The sequence below is a fragment of the Pristiophorus japonicus genome, chromosome 11 (genome assembly GCF_044704955.1).
Source record: "Pristiophorus japonicus isolate sPriJap1 chromosome 11, sPriJap1.hap1, whole genome shotgun sequence".
Classification (NCBI taxonomy): Eukaryota; Metazoa; Chordata; class Chondrichthyes; family Pristiophoridae; genus Pristiophorus; species Pristiophorus japonicus.
The window spans coordinates 16948249-16967894 of NC_091987.1; the positions used below are offsets into that span (position 1 = coordinate 16948249).

Below are 19646 nucleotides of genomic sequence, written 5' to 3' on the forward strand. Positions count from 1 at the left end.
AACCACAGTCCACATTTAATCTTTCCCTTATCGCTGAGGGAACTCTTTAAAACAAACAAAATAAATAGGAGCGAATGATTTTCACGCAATAGTTTAGCAAACTGTAATTTTCACGCAATAATTTAGCAGGGGCAGAGAGGAGTGACATTTGTTTGTGTTTGTCTACAATCTATCCTGACATGTTTGGAGTTAAACGATGACTGATTGAGTGGTTGGAAACATTGTTTGAAAGTACTGAAAGTGCTTGTGTGTATATATACAGCGTGCACTGCGCCCAGATGGGGGTCGAACTGTCTTTGCGAACTGCAGTCTCGATTATTGTTTGTTGAATTGGAGGAGTTAGGGAGAGAGGGGGAACCTGACAATCTGAGCGTTAGCAGCTTTTTGTTCAAACCACACACAAAAAAATCATTTATTTTTTCTGGCTGATCTGCAAATGAACATTGAGAGCGTTTGACCGCTTGCCAAATTTTTACTCCGGCTCTCTCTCTTTTTGAGATGAATGGTTGAATCCAGACCTGCCCTTTTCTGACTCTCTCTCCACCCCTTTTTTTCCCAAGTTGTGTGTGTGTGTGTGTGTGTGTGTGTGGATTTCTCTCTGTGCATGTGTCATTTCAGAGCGGTGCTTGCTCACAGCACATCAGTGTGTGTGTGTGTGTGTGTGTGTTAGTGAGTGTTGGACTGAAGGATACAGATACACACACACACACATACACCAGGTTAGTCATTGAAATAAGGCTTCCAGTATCAAGACACACACACACACACACACACACAGGAGGAATGCAACCGGATTATTCTGAAGCTTTTGGCCATAAGGAGAAGGCACAGGGTGGAAATCAAACGCTATTGATCCCAGTTTAAACTCTGCTGGTCACCAGGAATCTAACGGTGGGGAGATTTTTTTTGGGGGGTGGGGGTTGGGGAAGGAGGAAGAGGTGGACTTCCAAAAGATAAAATGCAAGGATTTTGAATTCGCATCGCCGATCTGTGCTACTGAACTCCGCTCTGCAGAGCTGGGGGAGAAAGTTGAGAGAGAGAGCCTGTTCCGGAGTGTCTTGTGGATTGTGCCGAAGGTTTGCTGAGTGATTTGGACCCGAGTCCCAGCCACAGAACCCGGGCTTGTGTGAAGACATTGGGAGACCAGACTGCCTCCCTTCAGTCGCTAGGGGAACTATTTCAACTTGCTGCTTGCTGTCGCCTCTCTATTTATCTCACCTCTCTCTCAACAAATTCTATTTTGTTGTCTCGGCGTGTTTTCTGTCTTCCCTCGCTCTATCCCTTTTGGAAGTTGTCTGACCGCCGGAACACTCCACTCTCCAACCTCCCCACCGCCAGCAGTAATGCCAGGATGGGCTTGCTGACATATTTCGTTGCCTGTGGATTAATTTCCCAAGTTTATGGTAAGTCCCTTTTTTAAAAAAAAGTCAGGCTTTGGAGGAAATGCACTGGGAAAGCCAGCGGGCTGCAATATGTGGAGCGGTTGTCTTTGGTTGTGTCTGGGCTGATGCAGAGAATGGTGCAATTTGTCAGCAAGTTGGGGCTCGGGATGTGTGCTTGCTGTCTGTTCTGAAAGAATGCAGAAAGCAACACTTTTGCAAAGCTTGTGACTTTAAATATATACAATGTACCACTGCCTTACAGATGTTTAAACCGCATGAATGTACCCTTCGCGTTAAAATGTGCAACTTGAAAGATTCAGCTTGAGGCTGGAATGTTGGTCGCCTCAGTCAAAGAATCGATGTTTTACAGAAAGCAAAAGCTTAATGCACTCACAGGGGCCAATTTAAGACCGAGGCGGTGTGTGTGTGTGTGTGTGTGTATAAAGGGGTTACAATCCCTGGGATTTTAAGGTGAGGGGTGCGATTGCGGTTGAGTTGGGCAGAGCAAGGGATTTAGGAGTGTGGTTTTGAAATCACCTTCTCTCCATCTCTCTCACACAGAGAAGCTTTTCGCAGCATGCATTATTGTTTTTGAGGGAGCGTCTACTCTTTAATATCCTTAAATCCAAGCGGCCACATCAGTATTGGTCACCTTGATCACAGGGAGCACTAGTGGAGCGAGACTTCAGGAGAACTGGGATGGTCCCCTCACCCTGCTGCTCTGTGTCTGATAGTCAACGAGGAATCCCTCTCCTTATCTAACCGAGTCATTGTGGACAAGCTTTCGCGGCATGTGTCCAACTGGATGAAACGCATGTTCGGAACAAAAATGTTACTCGAGCTGGGTTAGTGAGAAGGGACAGGTCTGGGGCTCAGTGGCTGGTGAGATTCTGCTGGTGACTGGCAGAGAGGGGGAGACAGAGAGGGGAGAAGGCGGATCGATGGGCAGATGATGGGTGTTCGGACCAGCTCAGTCCATACGATGCTCACCCACAGTCCAAGAACATTACCGTTATTAACCCCCCCAAACCCGAGGCGATCTGCACGGTCACAGTGCCAGAGTTTGGATGGGGAAGATTGGGACCCGGCTTGTTAGTTCGGTAGATATTTTTGGTCGCGAATTCTTGTTCATTTAATGTCAACTAGTTCAACTAGTCCGTGATTTTCCTCCCCTCCCTCCATTCCTTCTCCTCAGCCCCTCCACCTCTCCCTGCCCTTCCTTCATCCCTTCCTCCCCTCCCTCCAATACCTCCTTCCCTCTTCCTCCCCTCCCCCCTCCATTCCTTCCCTCCAATCTCTCTCTCCATCCCCCCCATCTCTGCTTCCACCCCTCCCCTTCCTTCATCCCTCCCGCCATTCCTTCCCTCCTTCCACTACCTCCTTCTCTCTTCCTCCCCTCCCTTACCTCCCTTCACCCTTTCTTCCCTTCCTTCATCCCTTCCTCCCCTCCCTCCCTCCATCTCTCCCTCCCGACATCCATCGCTCCCTTCCTCCCCTCCATCCACCCCTCCCTCCCCTTCCTCCATCTCCAAGTCCCTCCTCAGCCTTTCCTCCCCTCCCTTACCTCCCTCCGCCCCTTTCTTCCCCAGCCCCCATCCCTTCCTCCCAAGTCCAGCGTGATTCTGAGTTGAATGAGTTTGACCTGTGACCCAGTCCATTCACCCAGAGCTTCCCATTTAACAAGAGGACCTTTAACACCAAGGTCATTGAATTAAAGTGACATTATATTGAGGATCCTGGACTGTCAAAACCAGCCTCTGTGAGAATCTATTCAGTGTAAGTCGTCATCTTGATAGAATCAAGTCAAAGCAGTTAGAATAATCTGCTCCCAATTCAAATTATTCACATTATCTGAACATTTGTCTTTTTAGCACAACCTCCCACTTTCAATAACACCGTGTTGTTAACATTGCTCAATTTAAATGATTGGATAACTCTTTTTTTTTTACCGCAAAGAACGGGGTTAGAAATGCTGAGTGGAGTATAGTTACAGTCTGCACACATCTGGTAAATCGTAAGAGGGCATCATTTCCCAGCCCTTCGCATTTACAATTCCAGTTATGTCAAATCAGTTCCATCCTGCATCAGTCAGAGGAGGGGGAGGGAAGGGAGGGAAAGGGAGAGGAAGGAGAGGGAGGGAGGGAAAGGAAGGAGAGGGAGATAAGAGAAGGGAGGGAAGTAAAGGGGAGGAGAGGGAGGTAAAGAGAGGGAGGGGAGGGAAGGGAAGCAGAGGGAAGGGATGAGAGGGAGGGGAGGGAAGGAGAGGGAGAGAAGGAAGGGAATGAGAGGGAGGGAAGGAGAGGCAGGGAAGGGAAGGAGAGGGGGGGAGGGAGGGAGAGAAAAAGAAGGAGGGAAAGGAGGGAGAGAAGGGAAGGGAGGGTGAGGGAAAAGAGGAATGGAGGGAGAGGGAGGGAAGGGAAGGAGAGAGAAAGAAGGGAGTGGCAGGAGGGAGGGGAAGGGAAGGAGAGGGAGGGGGAAGGGAGGGGAGGGGCAAGGAGTGATGGGAAGTGGGGAAAGGTAAGGAATGGGTAAGGGAGGGGAGAGGAAGGAGAGTGGAAGAGGAAGGAGAGGGGGAGGGAAGGACGATTGGAAGTGCTGAATGGGGACAGGGCTAGGGAGGGGTGGGGGAAAGGAAAGGAAAGATGGGGAGTCATAAAGAGGAGGAGAGGGGGAAGAGTGGGGTGAATGGGGGAAGAGGAGGGGATCAGATGCAAATTGCATCGGCGATGATTATTCTCCTGCAAAAGGTGATGGTGGGGAGCAGGTTAGGGGTCCGACAGTATCTGATGGGTGGGGAGCAGGTTAGGGGTCCAACAGTGTCTGATGGGTGGGGAGCAGGTTAGGGGTCCGACAGTGTCTGATGGGTGGGGAGCAGGTTAGGGGGTCGAAACATGTCAAGGGGTCGGACAATGTCTGATGGGTGGGGAGTATGTTAGGTGTCGGACAGTGGTCTGATGGGTGGGGAGTAGGTTTGGGGTCGGACAGTGTCTGCTGGGTGGGGAACAGGTGAGGGGTCGAACAGTGTCTGCTGGGTGGGGAGCAGGTTAGGGAACTTGTATTTGACAAAAAGAAACGTTTGCAGGTTTAATTTCCTCTCTGTGATATTCTCAGCACTCCAGTTAACACGACGGTATAAATTCCCTACCCTCTCCTTCCGTTCTCTCCTTCACTGCCCTTCTTCCTATTTCTCCGTTCTCCCCTTCCCTCCTCTGCCCTCCCCCTTCCCATCCCCTCTTTGCCCCTCCCCTTCCCCCTATTTGTCCTTCTTCTCCTTTCTCCCATTCCCCTTCCCTCTCCTCCCCTGCACTTCCCCTTCCCCTCTTCCAGTCCCTCCCTTTCACCACTCCTTCCCTCTATCTGTCTCCCTCTCCCCCTCCCTCTTGGAATGTGGTGATCACGAGAACACTGTACATGAGTGGGAGATATATAGACGAGGTTACTTGCATTGTAGGACTCTGTTCCAGACACCCACAGTAACCCCCCTCCCACAGTAACCCCCCTCCCACAATAACCGACCTCCCACAGTATCCCCTTCCCACAGTATCGCCCCTCCCACAGAATCCCTCTCCCACAGTATCCCCCTCCCGCAGTAACCCCCCTCCCACAATAAGCCCATCCCACAGGCCCCTCCCACAGTAACCCCCTCCCACAGTCCCCTCCCAAAGTACCCCCCCCTCCCACAGTAATCCCCTCCCACAGTAACCCCCCCTCCCGCAGTTAACTCTGATGTTTTGACCCATTAAATGCAGGACCCCTGGGAATGCTAACCTTCAAACCGTCTCTGCTGTGCAGTGGGTTGTGTGCAGACCATTGTCGAAATGACAATCCGACAGCTTCATGGTCACTTTTATTGATACCAGTGTTTTATTTCTAAGATTTATTAAACTGAGTGCAAATTCTCAAAGTGCCGTGGAGGGATTTGAACTCATCTTCTCTTATCATTAGTCTCGTAACATAAAACCGACACTACTGCTCCCAGAACTAAACATAGCTTCAACACACCGAGGATGTAGGGTGGGGGGAGAGAGTATGGGGTCGGGGGGAGTGCGTGAGGCTGGGTGAGAGTGCGTGGGGCGGGGGGGAGTGTGTAAAGCGGGGGGAGAGTGCGGAGGGCGGGGGGGGGGGGGAGAGAGTGTGGAGGGAGAGGGGAGTGTGGGGGGGGAGTGTGTGTGTAGGGTGGGGGGGAGTGTGTGTAGGGCGGGGGAAAGTGTGTGTCGGACGGGTGGGAGTGTGCGGGGGGCGGGGGGAGAGTTTGGAGCTGAGACGGGACAAGAGAGGGACGTTTAGTGTTGCAATGATCATCGTCAATAAAACAGAGAGTAAAGAATGTTTGGGATGGGGAGAAAGAGGTTGGAGGCTCAATTGGAGAAGCAGTACCTATCCAATGACCAATGTATTGCCCCGGGAGTGTGACGGTTTATCTATGACTAGTATTGAACCACGAGCCAAGCAGGAGAGAGACCAAAGATTACGTCTTCTATCTTGGGCAATCTGAGGCCTCGGGTAGAGTGGGATGTAGTGTAGTTTCAAGCCGAACGGCATTGTGACAGACAAAGAGACACGTGTTGATATCTGACCCTGGTGGTGACCACTATCACCAGGGGAAGGGAGTTCAAATTGTCACTTTTCGATTTGAACACGACGAGGAGGCAGGGGAAGGGGGCTGTGGGAGGACGAGCGCCGTGCGTAACGCAGGAGCATTTGGAGCTCAGCCTGAATTTTTAGACGCCAGTGTCAGCTGTGGCTCTGTGGCCACACTCTCACCTCTATGTGGAAAGGTCCCCACTGCTGACGCCGACATTCCTCAGTGCAGCACCGAGGGAGCGCTGCACTGCCGGAGGATGAGACGTTAAATTGCTCTCTCGGATAAACGTTAAAGATCCCATGGCCACTATTCGAAGCTCGAGCAGGGGAGCTAGCCCTGGTGTGGTGACCAGTATTCATCCCTCAACAATAAATTATCTGGGCGTTATTGTGGGACCTTGCTGTGCGCAAATTGGCTGCCATGTTCTCCCTGCTTTATAACAGCGACGACACTTCAAAAGTACTTTATTGGCTGCAAAACGCTTTGGGACGTTCTGCGTTCGTGAAAGGATGCAATTGAAAGGCGTGGTTGTATTTCACAAGAACAGAAGGACATAAGAAATAGGAGCAGGAGTAGGTCAGACTGCCCCTCGAGCCTGCTCCGCCATTTAATACGATCATGACCGATCCGATCATGTCTCCCCATAACCCTTATCCCCTTATCGTTTAAAAATAAATCTAATTGGTACAAAACCTACACTTTCTTTATTGGTGCTTCAGACGTATATTACAATGGGAATGTGTGGCCATTGAAACATTACATTTCTACATATAACAGTGCTTTCAACAGCATTGTGCTATTTTTTTCAAGTTGACAGGTTGCAGGTAGTATTGAAGTTAATGAAGCTAATAGGATATAAACCAAACTGTATCTGAAATTGTGTGTGATCACATGCAATACTCAATCAGAGCTACGAAAAAGGTGGGCGCAGTATCATCTCTATTTCACATCTTGAAATTTGGACTCTCAAATGTTGGTGAATATGTAACTGGGCAATCCAATGTTTAATCTCGGTCAACTTTCTAAAGTAATTTTTCATAAATGTCTCTTTTTCTCTGGATGATATTAACTCCTGGTGCGATATGGTTGTATGGTTCCTAGCCATTGCCCGCACTCCATCCCCCCATCCAGTATCTCTTCCAAGTGGAGATTCTTGAATTGTGAGCCTGAGCAACCATTGCTGGTGGGTTATTTGATCTTGGGAGACATCATAGCAGATGTTCTCACCTGACCTCCGCGTGCACAGTTTCCAGCAGAACTAGTGAATCGTGATCGCGGAAGGAGGCCGAACCACTTTGTTTCCCATTCCCTTGCCCAGACAGGCTCCTGCGTTGGATTTACCTGGAACGACTTGCCAGCAAGTTAAATCAACATTCACACCTATCTTTCCATCGGCAACTTAAATTTAAATTTCCTGGAATCTCATTAACACACGCTGGAAAGTAAAAACCACCTTAAAACAGGTGAAAATCTTTTAAACAAGTGGTCCCAAGGAAAGAACATAAGAATTGGAGCAGGAGTAGGCCATTCGGCCCTTCCCCTCTGCCATTCAATGAGATAATGGCTGATCTACCTCAACTCCATTTTCCTGCACTATCCCCATATCACTTGATCCCTGAATATCCAACAACCTATCCATCTCTGTCTTTAATATACTCAAAGACTGAGCCTCCACAGCCCTTTTGGGCAGAGAATTCCAGAGATTCACCACCCTCTGAGTGAAGAAGTTTCTCCTCGACTCCATGCTAAATGGCCGACCCCTTATTCTGAGACTGTGACCCCTGGTTCGAGACTCCCCAGTCGTACCGATGAAATAGGCAGAGGGGAAAACTGGGCAGCCCTGCGCAGGGAGATTGGAGGCTGAACATGAAAGGAGTCACCCAGCAGATAATGTCCTGCCATTGCCTCGTTCATCATGCTTTATCTAACATTTAGATGTCATTCATACATTGCTGATGGGCAGAGAAAGCTGAAATGCTAACTGTACTTTCTATAGATTTAATTATTCATTAATATATAAGAAAGGAGCGTACCAAGGGATGGAGGCGCCCAGAGTGAAGGCAATTAACCAGCTCAGTGAAACTGACAGCACGAATCTGAGCGGATTCTGTGTTACAGAATGTAATTAATGTACCGGATTGTTTGTAGATTCTTTGAAACAAATGCAATTAACTAGCGGGCCAAAAAACCCGACACGGAAACGACATAATTTATGCTGTTTTTTCACTGATCGCCTTTTTCTTGGTTGGATAGGCGCCACCTTTATGTAAAGTTACAATATGGGACGCAAAGGAGCAACAAAGCCTTTCTGTACTGCCTTTTCCCCATCTCCCCTTCCCAATTGCTCCCCCCCGACAGCACCATCTCATCCCTGCCGCCTTCCCACCAAACAATCAGAATGATTTCTTCCTTCCGACAGTAGTCTGGACAAGCTTTTGTTTCAAAACACCTAATTACTGAGTAACATCTGGACCAGAGCTCGATTACTGCAAACAGCTGTACATTGTTCCTGCCCCCCGCCCCCTGTGGGACGTCAGCTGTGACTCAGGGATAGCACCCTCCCGCCTCTCCGTCAGATGGTTGTGCCTTCCAGTCCCACTCTAGCGCATAATCTAGTCTCACGTTCCCGGTGTCAGTGCTGAGGGAGTGCCGCACTGTCGGAGGTACCGCCTTTCGGATGAGACGTTAAACCGAGGCTCCTCTCTCTCTCAGGTGAATGTAAAAGATCCCACAGCCACTATTTCAAAGAAGAGCACTGAGTTATCCCCAGTGTTCTGACCAATATTTATCCCTCAATCAACATCACCAAAACAGATTACCTGGTCATTATCACATTGCTGTTTGTGGGAGCTTGCTGTGCACAAATTGGCTGCTGTGTTTCCTACATCATCATCATAGGCGGTCCCTCGAAATGAGGATGACTTGCTTCCACGCCGAAAAGGATGAGTTCACAGGTGTTTCAATGACGGAGCTAATATTTCAGGTCCCGAACTACATATGCGTTTCCTACATTACAATAATGACTACACTCCAAAAATACTTTATTGATTGTAAAGCATTTTGTGACGTCCGGTGGTTGTGAAAGGCGCTATCGAAATGCAAGTCTTTTTTTTATAGCTAGGCCAAGATTGAATAAAGGGAGCTGTCATGAAATTCCTTTGTATATAATGCAATTGAATCAGCTGCCAATGGATTCTCTTGAAGTACTGTTACTTTCCTCAGGCATTGATGGTGCTTTCAGTCCCTGATTCCAAAGTACAGCTATTTATATAAGAAATTACAGTATTGAGCACAAAATGGAAATTTCTCTCCCCTCTCTTCCACTTCCTCTCTCCTCCCCACACCACCCTCTTCTCTCCTTTCCTCCCCTCCCCTGCTCTCCCCACCTCTCCACTCCCTTCCCCTCCCCAATCCTTGCCCCTCTCCAACCCTATCCTCCCCACTCCTCCAATCACGCCGCACTTCTTCTCCCCTCCCCCCCATCCACCCCTCTTCTCCGCTTACCCCACCCACCCCTCTTCTCCCCTCCCTTCTCCACCCATCTCCTCTCCACTCCGCACCACTGTGACCCTACAGATGCCAGCCAGTCTCACCTCCTGGCCAATGAGTGTCTGCAGACTGTTGGCCATGGTGACCATCACAATGGAGGGAAGTGCTGTGTTTTTTTCATATTCACTCTCGGGATGTGGGCGTCGCTGGCAATGCCAGTATTTATTCCCTAGCTGTCCTTGAGAAGGTGCGACGGGACTTTATCTGAACCCCTGCAGTCCGTGTGATGAAGGTGCTCCCACGTCACATCCATAGGTGACTCTTTCTCTGTCTCTCACTCACACGCACACAACACACACACACACACTCATAGACTCACTCACACACACATTCACACAGACACACACACACAGACGCACACACACACTCACATGCACACACACACATACACTCACACACACACACATATACACACACAGAATCTCTCATACACAAAGACACATTCACACCTAGACACACACACGCGCACACACACACACACACACACATAACATATATACCCCCCCCACACAGACACACATATACACACATATACACACACGTACACAAATACACAGTCACATACGCACAAACACACACACACACATTCACATGCACACACACGTGTATACTCACACATACACAATCACACACACACACACTTACACTCACACACAGACACACTAACACATATAACCCCCCCCACACACACACAAATACACAGACACATACGCACAAACACATACACACACATATGCACACAGGCACACTCACATGCACACACACGTGTATACTCACACATACACAATCACACACACACACACTTGCACTCACACACAGACACACTAACACATATAACCCCCACCCACACACACACATATACACACACATACACAAAGAAATGCGGACACACACAGAGACACATATAAACAGGGGAAATATACGCACATAGACACACACATACACAAATACACAGACACATACGCACAAACATACACACACACAAAGTTACACACATGCACACACATACACACACACATACACATTCACACAGACACACACGTACATAGACACAGACACAAATACACAAACACTACCAGACACTCAGTCACTCACTCATACACACACACACACAAACACGCACATACTCACCCACTCACTCACTCATACACACATACACACACAAACATACACACATACACAAATACAACACACACACACACAAACACTCGCACACTCATACACACACACACCCACACACATTGATATACACACACACACAAATCATCATCATAGGCACTCCCTCGTATCGAGGATGACTTGCTTCCACGCCAAAAAGGGATGAGTTCACAGGTGTTTCAATGAAGGACCTAATATTCCAGGCCCCGAACTACATCCTGAAGGGTGGAAGATGCCTGTGCGTGGATTTTTTTAACGTGTGGTGACCGTTGCTCACCAGCCACCACACGGGCTCGACAGAACTAGGTCTTGGTCCAGTAGCAAGGATTAACCAAGATGACTGGAGACCTGCTCTGCTGCACAGACCTAGCGCGCACACATATCGCAGTGTAGGCTGGCCTCTGCTGTCTGTGGGCCCGCGCCTCTTCTGGGCCCCGAACGCACGCCTCCCCTGGGCTCCGGTCACTTCCATCGACAAACTCTTGCCGTTCCTTCACCCCTCCTGCTGTGCCTGCCCACACACACGATGCATGCATTCATTCACTCACACGCACACACTCATATACAAACATACACACACACGCACGCACATGTATATACACATACACAAATCCCCACAGACACACACAGACTCACACACACAGACTCTCACACACACACACACACAAATACGCACACACACATACATATGCATACTCACACACTTGTTCACACACTCGTACACACACACACATACACAGACTCACTCACTCACATACACACATATACCCACACACACACATACACAAACACAGACTCACTCACACACGCACCTACACACAAACTCACTCTCACACACACACACACACACACATGCACATACAAACACACACATATATGTATACACAAATACACACACACATGTACACACACACACACACACACACATAAACACACTAACATATACACACATACATATACACACACACAAATACACATACCCAGACACATACACATACACACACACACACACATACACAGCTACATGTACGCACACAAACATACACTCGTACACACACACACACACACACAATACACACACACATAGACACATGTGCTCACACTCACACTCGCACACTCGTGCACACACATACAGACACATACACACATACTCGACTCACTCGCACGGACACACACACACAAATACACATATACACACACACAAACACACACACACAAATCATCATCATAGGCGGTCCCGCGTATCGAGGATGACTTGCTTCCACGCCAAAAAGGGATGAGTTCATAGGTGTTCCAATGAAGGACCTAATATTCCAGGTCCCGAACTATATGTTGAAGGGTGGAAGATGCCTGTGTGTGGATTTTTTTAACGTGTGGTGGCCGTTACACACCAGCCACCACACGGGCTTGACAGAGCTAGGTCTTGGTCCAGTGGCAAGGATTAACCAGGACGACTGGAGACCTGCTCTGCTGCACGGACCTAGTGCGCACTCATATCGCAGTGTGGGCTGGCCCGTGCTGCCCCTAGGCCCTTGTCTCTTCTGGCCCTGAACTTATGCCTCCCCTGGGCCCCGGTCACTTCCATCGACAAACTCTTGCTGCTCCTTCGCCCCTCCTGCTATGCATGCCCGCACACACACACACACACACACACACACACACACATGTACGTACGCATTCATTCACTCACACGCACACTCATATACAAACACACACACACACACACATGTATATACACACACACAAATACCCACAGACACACACACATACATACATATACACACATACAAATACACACACACACATACAGTTACATACACACACACACACTCGTTCACACACACACATATGCACTCACACAAATACACACACACATACACTCACACACACACACGCTCACGCAGACACATGCACAAATATACAAACACAATCATATACTCACACTCACTCACACACACACATACCCAGACTCACTCACTCACTCACATACATACCCACACACACACACACGCATACATACACAAATACAGACTCACACACATGCACACACACACACACACACATAAACATACATATACATGCATAAATACAATACACACACAAACGCACACAGACTCGCACACACACACACACAGACTCGCACACATTCACACACTCACACACAAACTCACTCATTCACTCAAACGTGCACACTCATACACACACATACACACACAACGCACACACACATACACACACACAAACATATACACATGGACACACACAGGCACAGTCACACACACAGACACACACGCACACTCACATACACGCACACACACAGTCACACATGTGCTCACACACACCCATACCCACAAACACATACACACACACGCACATAGACACATACACAAACACACACACACATGCACACATGCATACACACACATACACAGACACTCACACACACATACACACTCACATACACACATACACATACACACACATACATATACACAGACACTCTCATACACACACACACATGTGCTCACACACACACATACACAAACACACACAAATACACACACACACCCACGCACACACACACACATATACGCATCATCATCACAGGCAGTCCCTCGAAATCGCGGAAGACTTGCTTCCATTCTAAAAGAGAGTTCTCAGACGACTGAACAGTCCAATACGGGAATTACAGTCTCTGTTGCAGGTGGGACAGACAGTGATTGAGGGAAAGGGAGGGTGGGACTGGTTTGCCGCACGGTCTTTCCGCTGCCTGCGCTTGATTTCTGCACGCTCTCGGCGACGAGACTCGAGGTGCTCAGCGCCCTCCCCGGATGCTCTTCCTCCACTTAGGACGGTCTTTGGCCAGGGATTCCCGGTGTCGGTGGGGATGTTGCATTTTTATCAGGGAGGCTTTGAGGGTGTCCTTGAAACGTTTCCTCTGCCCACCTGGGGATCGCTTGCCGTGTAGGAGTTCAGAGTAGAGCGCTTGCTTTGGGAGTCTCGTGTCGGGCATGCGAACAATGTGGCCCACCCAATGGAACTGGTCGACTCCCCACTCGACTCAGCTGCTACACCCGATCCTCGATGGCGTCCGATGAGCCTCCGACCAGCTTCGCCCTCACGTTTGGGCCTTCCTCCCTCCGACGATGTCCTGGCCTTCCTTCCTTCCTCTGGCATCGTTCTGCAACCCCCCACCCCCTTCCCCCCCCCCCGGCCGCTGGCCCCACTCAACTGCAGAACCCCAGGCGAGCACGTGATGTGCACATTGGCGGCGACCATTCTGACCTCTCTGACCTCCCTGACCTCCTCCTTCCACAACGTGGCACTTTGGCCATCCCAATGCCTGCCTCAGTCAGGAGCTTCAAGCCTCCGCTCTCCACTCCCCCTCTTCACGTCTCAGTTTTCTCACCATCTCACCGAAGGGCGCTGCTCAGCACTGTAGGCACCTAGGCCCATACAGCAGTGCCTGGTCTCCAGTTGTCTTGGACCTCCTTGCCACTAGGTCAAGACAATGCTCGGTTAAGTCTGTTAACCGCACGTTAAAAGAACTCATGCACAGGCATATTCCACCCACACACAGACACATATACACACACATGCACACACTCACTCTCACTCTCTCTCACACACACACACTCACACACACACACACACACTCACACACACACTCACACACACACATAATCTCACACACACACAATCTCACACACCCACATGCACACATTCACTCTCACTCTCTCTCACACAATCTCACACACACACACTCACACACACACACAATCTCACAATCTCACACAATCTCACACACACACACACACACACACACACACATACATCTGTAGATAGTGATCAGGAGCAGGAACTCCATTCGATTGCCTCCCTCCCATGCCCAGGTGCATGTGATCAGTTAGTGCATCGATTGTTGCTCTCCCTCAGATTAGCGAACCTGGGAACGACACGTTGTGGGGGCTTGAAGCACACTCACCGATGCTGGGGAAGTGAGAATACGTTCCAACTTAGAAAGAACTTACATTTCTAGAGCGCCTTTCACGACCTCAGGGCCTCCCAAAGCACTTTGCAGCCAATGAAGTAATTTTGAAGTATAGTTACTGTTGTAATGTGGAAAACGTGGCAGCGAATTTGTGCACAACAAGCTCCCACACACAGCATTGTGATAATGACCAGGTCATCTGTTTTTATCGATGTTGGTTGAGGAATAAATATTCACCCAGGACGCTGGGGTGAACTCCCAGGCTCTTCTAGCGTGGGATCTTTTACGTCCACCCGAGAGTGGGGCCTTGGTTTAACGTCTCAACTGAAAGCCGGCCCCTCCGACAGTGCAGCCCTCCCTCAGTACTGCCCCTCCGACAGTACAGCGCTCTCTCAGTACTGCCCCTCCGACACTGCAACGCTCTCTCAGTACTGCCCCTCCGACACTGCAGCGCTCTCTCAGTACTGCCCCTCCGACACTGCAGCGCTCTCTCAGTACTGCCCCTCCGACAGTACAGCGCTCTCTCAGTACTGCCCCTCCGACACTGCAGCGCTCTCTCAGTACTGCCCCTCCGACAGTGCAGCCCTCCCTCAGTACTGACCCTCCGACAGTGCGGCACTCCCTCAGTACTGCCCCTCCGACAGTGCGGCGCTCTCTCAGTACTGCCCCTCCGACACTGCAGCGCTCTCTCAGTACTGCCCCTCCGACAGTGCAGCCCTCCCTCAGTACTGCCCCTCCGACAGTACAGCGCTCCTTCAGTACTGCCCCTCCGACAGTACAGCGCTCCCTCAGTACTGCCCCTCCGACAGTGCGGCGCTCCCTTAGCAAGGCAGTGGGAGTGTCAGCCTGGATTTTTGTGCTCAAGTCTCTGGAGTGGGGCTTGAACCCATGACCTCCTGTCTGGGAGGCGAGGGTGCTGCCCACTGAGCCACGGCTGACACCATTGAATCTGGGTCGGACTGCCAGTGAGTAAAAGGCACAAGGCAGAATCTTCCAAATTGAGGCAGCGGTTTGAAACTTGTAAAAGCCGATTGAAAAGAGGCCCAGCCTGATCAGGATCATTGAAGTGTCCGTGGTTCCTGCTCCAACACAGAATTGATTTATTCAAAGATGACATTTCAACTAGAGAAAAATAATCCATATTATTTCATTGTTAGACAGAAATTGATCTCTGATCGTATCAGAGTTAAGCTCGAAGGTGGAAAAATAAATATTTCAACCTCTCATTCAGTGATTTTTTAATAGTGCAGTTTGTGCAAGAATAGGTCTAAGGTTGATTGTTGTCTGAAATGTTTTAATTTATTCTGTAAAACAGCAGACACGCTGTACAGCATGAGCCCTACTTCATTCCATACCGTCTCTGTTCTCAGTGCTGCCTGCTCATGGAACACCTAGATCTATATATAGGAACAGGAGTAGGCCAGTCAGCCCCTCGAGCCTGTTCCGCCATTCAATTAGATAACGGCTGATCTGTATCTTAACTCCATCTGTCCGCCTTGGTTCCGTAACCCTTAATACCTTTGCCTAACAAAAATCTATCGATGTCAGTTTTGATATTTTGGGGCTGGAATTGACACTCGCGATAAGGCCTCTGACCCCCCTGAATCTGCACCGCACCCCCATTTACCCGCCTTTTCTCCATGTCCCTCGATACCTTTACCTGGCAAAATTCTCAATCGATGTCAATCTTGAAAATTTCAAATGGCCCCCAGCATCTAATGGGGCAATGAGGAGAGCCAGGTGACCGACCCTACAGGTCAGGCCACTGACATGGGAAAGAACCTTGGGTTATCAGTGGCCGCCAGCAGTGATCGAGAGCGGACTTTATAAAGATATGAGAGAGTAAACGTTATACTAAAGGGCACAACCGTAACGTTTGCTCTCAGCTGTGGCTCAGTGGGCAGCACCCTCGCCTCTGAGGTAGGAGGTTGTGGGTTCATAGTCCCACTCCAGGAACTTGAGCACTTAAATCTAGGCTGACACTCCCAGTGCAGTGCTGAGGGAGTGCCGCACTGTCGGAGGTGCCGTCTTTCAGATGAGACGTTAAACCGAGGCCCCGTCTGCTCTCTCAGGTGGGCGTAAAAGATCCCTTCGCTCTCTTTCAAAGAAGAACAGGGGAGTTCTCCCCGATGTCCTGGGGCCAATATTTATCCCTCAATCAACATAACAAAAAACATTATCTGGTCATTATCGCATTGTTGTTTGTGGGAGCTTGCTGCGTGCAAATTTGGCTGCCGCGTTTCCCACATTACAACAGTGACTGCACTTTAAAAGATCTTCATTGGCTGTAAAGCGTTTTGAGATGTCCGATGGTTGTGAAAGGCGCTATATAAATGCAAGTCTTTCTTTCTTTACCACTACTTCGTACGGCTGATGTGGATGTAGAGCAACGACTATAATAACTCGGTGGTTAAGCCAGATAATTGGAGCAGGAGTAGCAGAGAGTAGGAGGATCGTTATTCCAACGCCTATCCAGCGTGTTGTTTGGCCCGAAAGAGGGTCATTTTGATGACTTAAGTTGTTGCTCTGAAGACTGGGAGATTGTTGACCCATGTTCGGTCAGCGGGTCGATGGCATTAGTCGTGATTTAGCACTGAACGGAGTGGCCCGCATGTGGGCTGCCACCTTCCTCTGCATTACTTCAGCAAGGCCAGGGGACACAGAGTCAAAGTGGGGTAATCCGGGCCTGACATCACAAAGAGTTCCTTCACAAGGAGAGTGAGCGGAACACGGATCGGAATGCCAGGGAGGGAGGGGGAAAACAAAAAACAAACATCTCATCTCATCCAAAGTGGCCTACCCCTTATCCTAAGACTATGTTCCCTGGTTCTGGTCTTCCCCAACATCGGGAACATTCTTCCTGCATCTAACCTGTGCAGTCCCGTCAGAATTTTATATGTTTCTATGAGATCCCCTCTCATCCTTCTAAACTCCAGTGAATACAGGCCCAGTCGATCCAGTCTCTCCTCATATGTCAGTCCTGCCATCCCGGGAATCAGTCTGGTGAACCTTCGCTGCACTCCCTCAATAGCAAGAATGTCCTTCCTCAGATTAGGAGACCAAAACTGAACACAATATTCCAGGTGAGGCCTCACTAAGGCTCTGTACAACTGCAGTAAGACCTCCCTGCTCCTATACTTAAATCCCCTAGCTATGAAGGCCAACATACCATTTGCCTTCCTCACCGCCTGCTGTACCTGCATGCCAACTTTCAATGACTCATGTACCATGACACCCAGGTCTCGTTGCACCTCCCCTTTTCCTAATCTGCCGCCATTCAGATAATATTCTGCCTTTATGTTTTTGCCACCAAAGTGGATAACCTCACATTTATCCACATTATACTGCATCTGCCATGCATTTGCCCACTCGCCTAACCTGTCCAAGTCACCCTGCAGCCTTTTAGCATCCTCCTCACAGCTCACACTGCCACCCAGCTTAGTGCCATCCGCAAACTTGGAGATATTACACTCAATTCCTTCATCTAAATCATTAATGTATATTGTAAATAGCTGGGCCCTGCGGCACCCCATTCGTCACTGCCTGCCATTCTGAACATGAGTTTAAATCCTTCTATGGTAATGTGAGAATCCAAATTCAGTTTGGAAATGAAGTATGGTGAGAGGAGGCTTGTGTTGAGCATAAGAACCTAAGAAATAGGAGCTGGTGTAGGCCATAAGACCCTTTGAGCCTGCTCCACCAGTCAATAAGATCACGGCTGATCATCGACTTCAATTCCACATTCCCGTCTGATCCCCATATCCCTTGATTCTCCTTGATCCCCAAAAATCTATTGATCCCAGTCTCGAATATACTCAACGACTGAGCCTCCACAGCCCTCTGGGGCAGAGAATTCCAAAGATTCACCATCCTCTGAGTGAAGAAATTTCTCCTCATCCCAGTCCTAAATGGCCAACCCCTTACCTGAGACTGTGACCCTGGTTCTAGAATCTCCAGCCCGGGGGAAACATCCGCCCTGCATCTACCCTGTCAATCCCCCTCTTAAAAATGTGTTCGTTTCAATGAGATCACCCCTCATTCTTCTAAACACCGGCACACAGCAGTTGGGCAAATGGCCTGTTTCTGTGCTGTAATCTCTATGTAATTCTCTGTATTTGAAAAAAAACATTTGTCAAGTGGAGACTACAGTAAATCAGGCAATTTTTATTCACGAGCCTACAATTCAGAGCTCTCTTCCGTCACCAAAACAAACTCATCGTGAAGGTTACTTTCATGTTTAATGCAAAGTGACACAGAAATGGACAGGCATGAAATTAAAGACAGGCGAATGTTTTATTGAGGCCATTTCTCTGAGAAAGGCACGAGGTTCCTCTCCTGCGGCCTCAGCCCCCGGTGTAGGCGGGGACTTTATAGGGTGGGGAGGTCCGCTGATGTTGAGCCTGGGGATCGCTGGGTGCAGACTGCTCACGCACCGACTGGTGCTGCCCGCGCCGAGACACCATTTCACTGCGGGAGACTCTCAAACGTTTGTCTTTTACTGTTCTGTTGCTCCAACCTTTTTTTAATTATAAATTGGGAGGTTGGGTGAAGGGTCATAGTACACGACCCTCCCCCCACTGAGGTTAAAAGAAAAGACAGGTGAGAAAGAACGTTGCATTTCTATCGCGCCTAACACGACCATAGGACATCCCAAAGCTCTTTGTAACCCATGCGGTGGTTAGTAGTCGCTGTTGTAGTGTGGGACACGTCAAATTGTGCACAGCAAGCTCCCACACAGCAATGCGATAATGATCTGATTTAGTGATGCAGGCTGAGAGATCAATATTTGCCAGGACCAACATTCCCTATGAGCTGCACCTTTGTCGCTAGCATTCGTGCTGTGATTGGGCCGTGCAGCCCCTTAAAGGTGCCATGTTCCCATCCAAATAATTAGGGGGAATATCGGCCAGGACACCGGGGAAAACTCTCCTGCTCTTCAAAATAGTGCCATGGGACTTTCTGACTTTCTTTCTTGATTCCT

At 49.2% G+C, this 19646-nt stretch overlaps 1 protein-coding gene across 5 annotated transcripts in view; it reads left to right on the forward strand.

The window, feature by feature from the left end:
• Positions 1 to 934: 934 nt before the first annotated feature.
• The window catches only part of robo2 (roundabout, axon guidance receptor, homolog 2 (Drosophila)), a 790970-nt gene continuing 772258 nt past the window's right edge, over positions 935 to 19646 (forward strand). For all 5 annotated transcript variants that reach the window (XM_070893255.1, XM_070893256.1, XM_070893258.1 and 2 more), the window contains exon 1: positions 935 to 1403. In XM_070893255.1, the coding sequence (XP_070749356.1) occupies positions 1352 to 1403 (52 nt within the window). In that variant the 5' untranslated portion in view covers positions 935 to 1351. The remainder of the gene's footprint in view (positions 1404 to 19646) is intronic.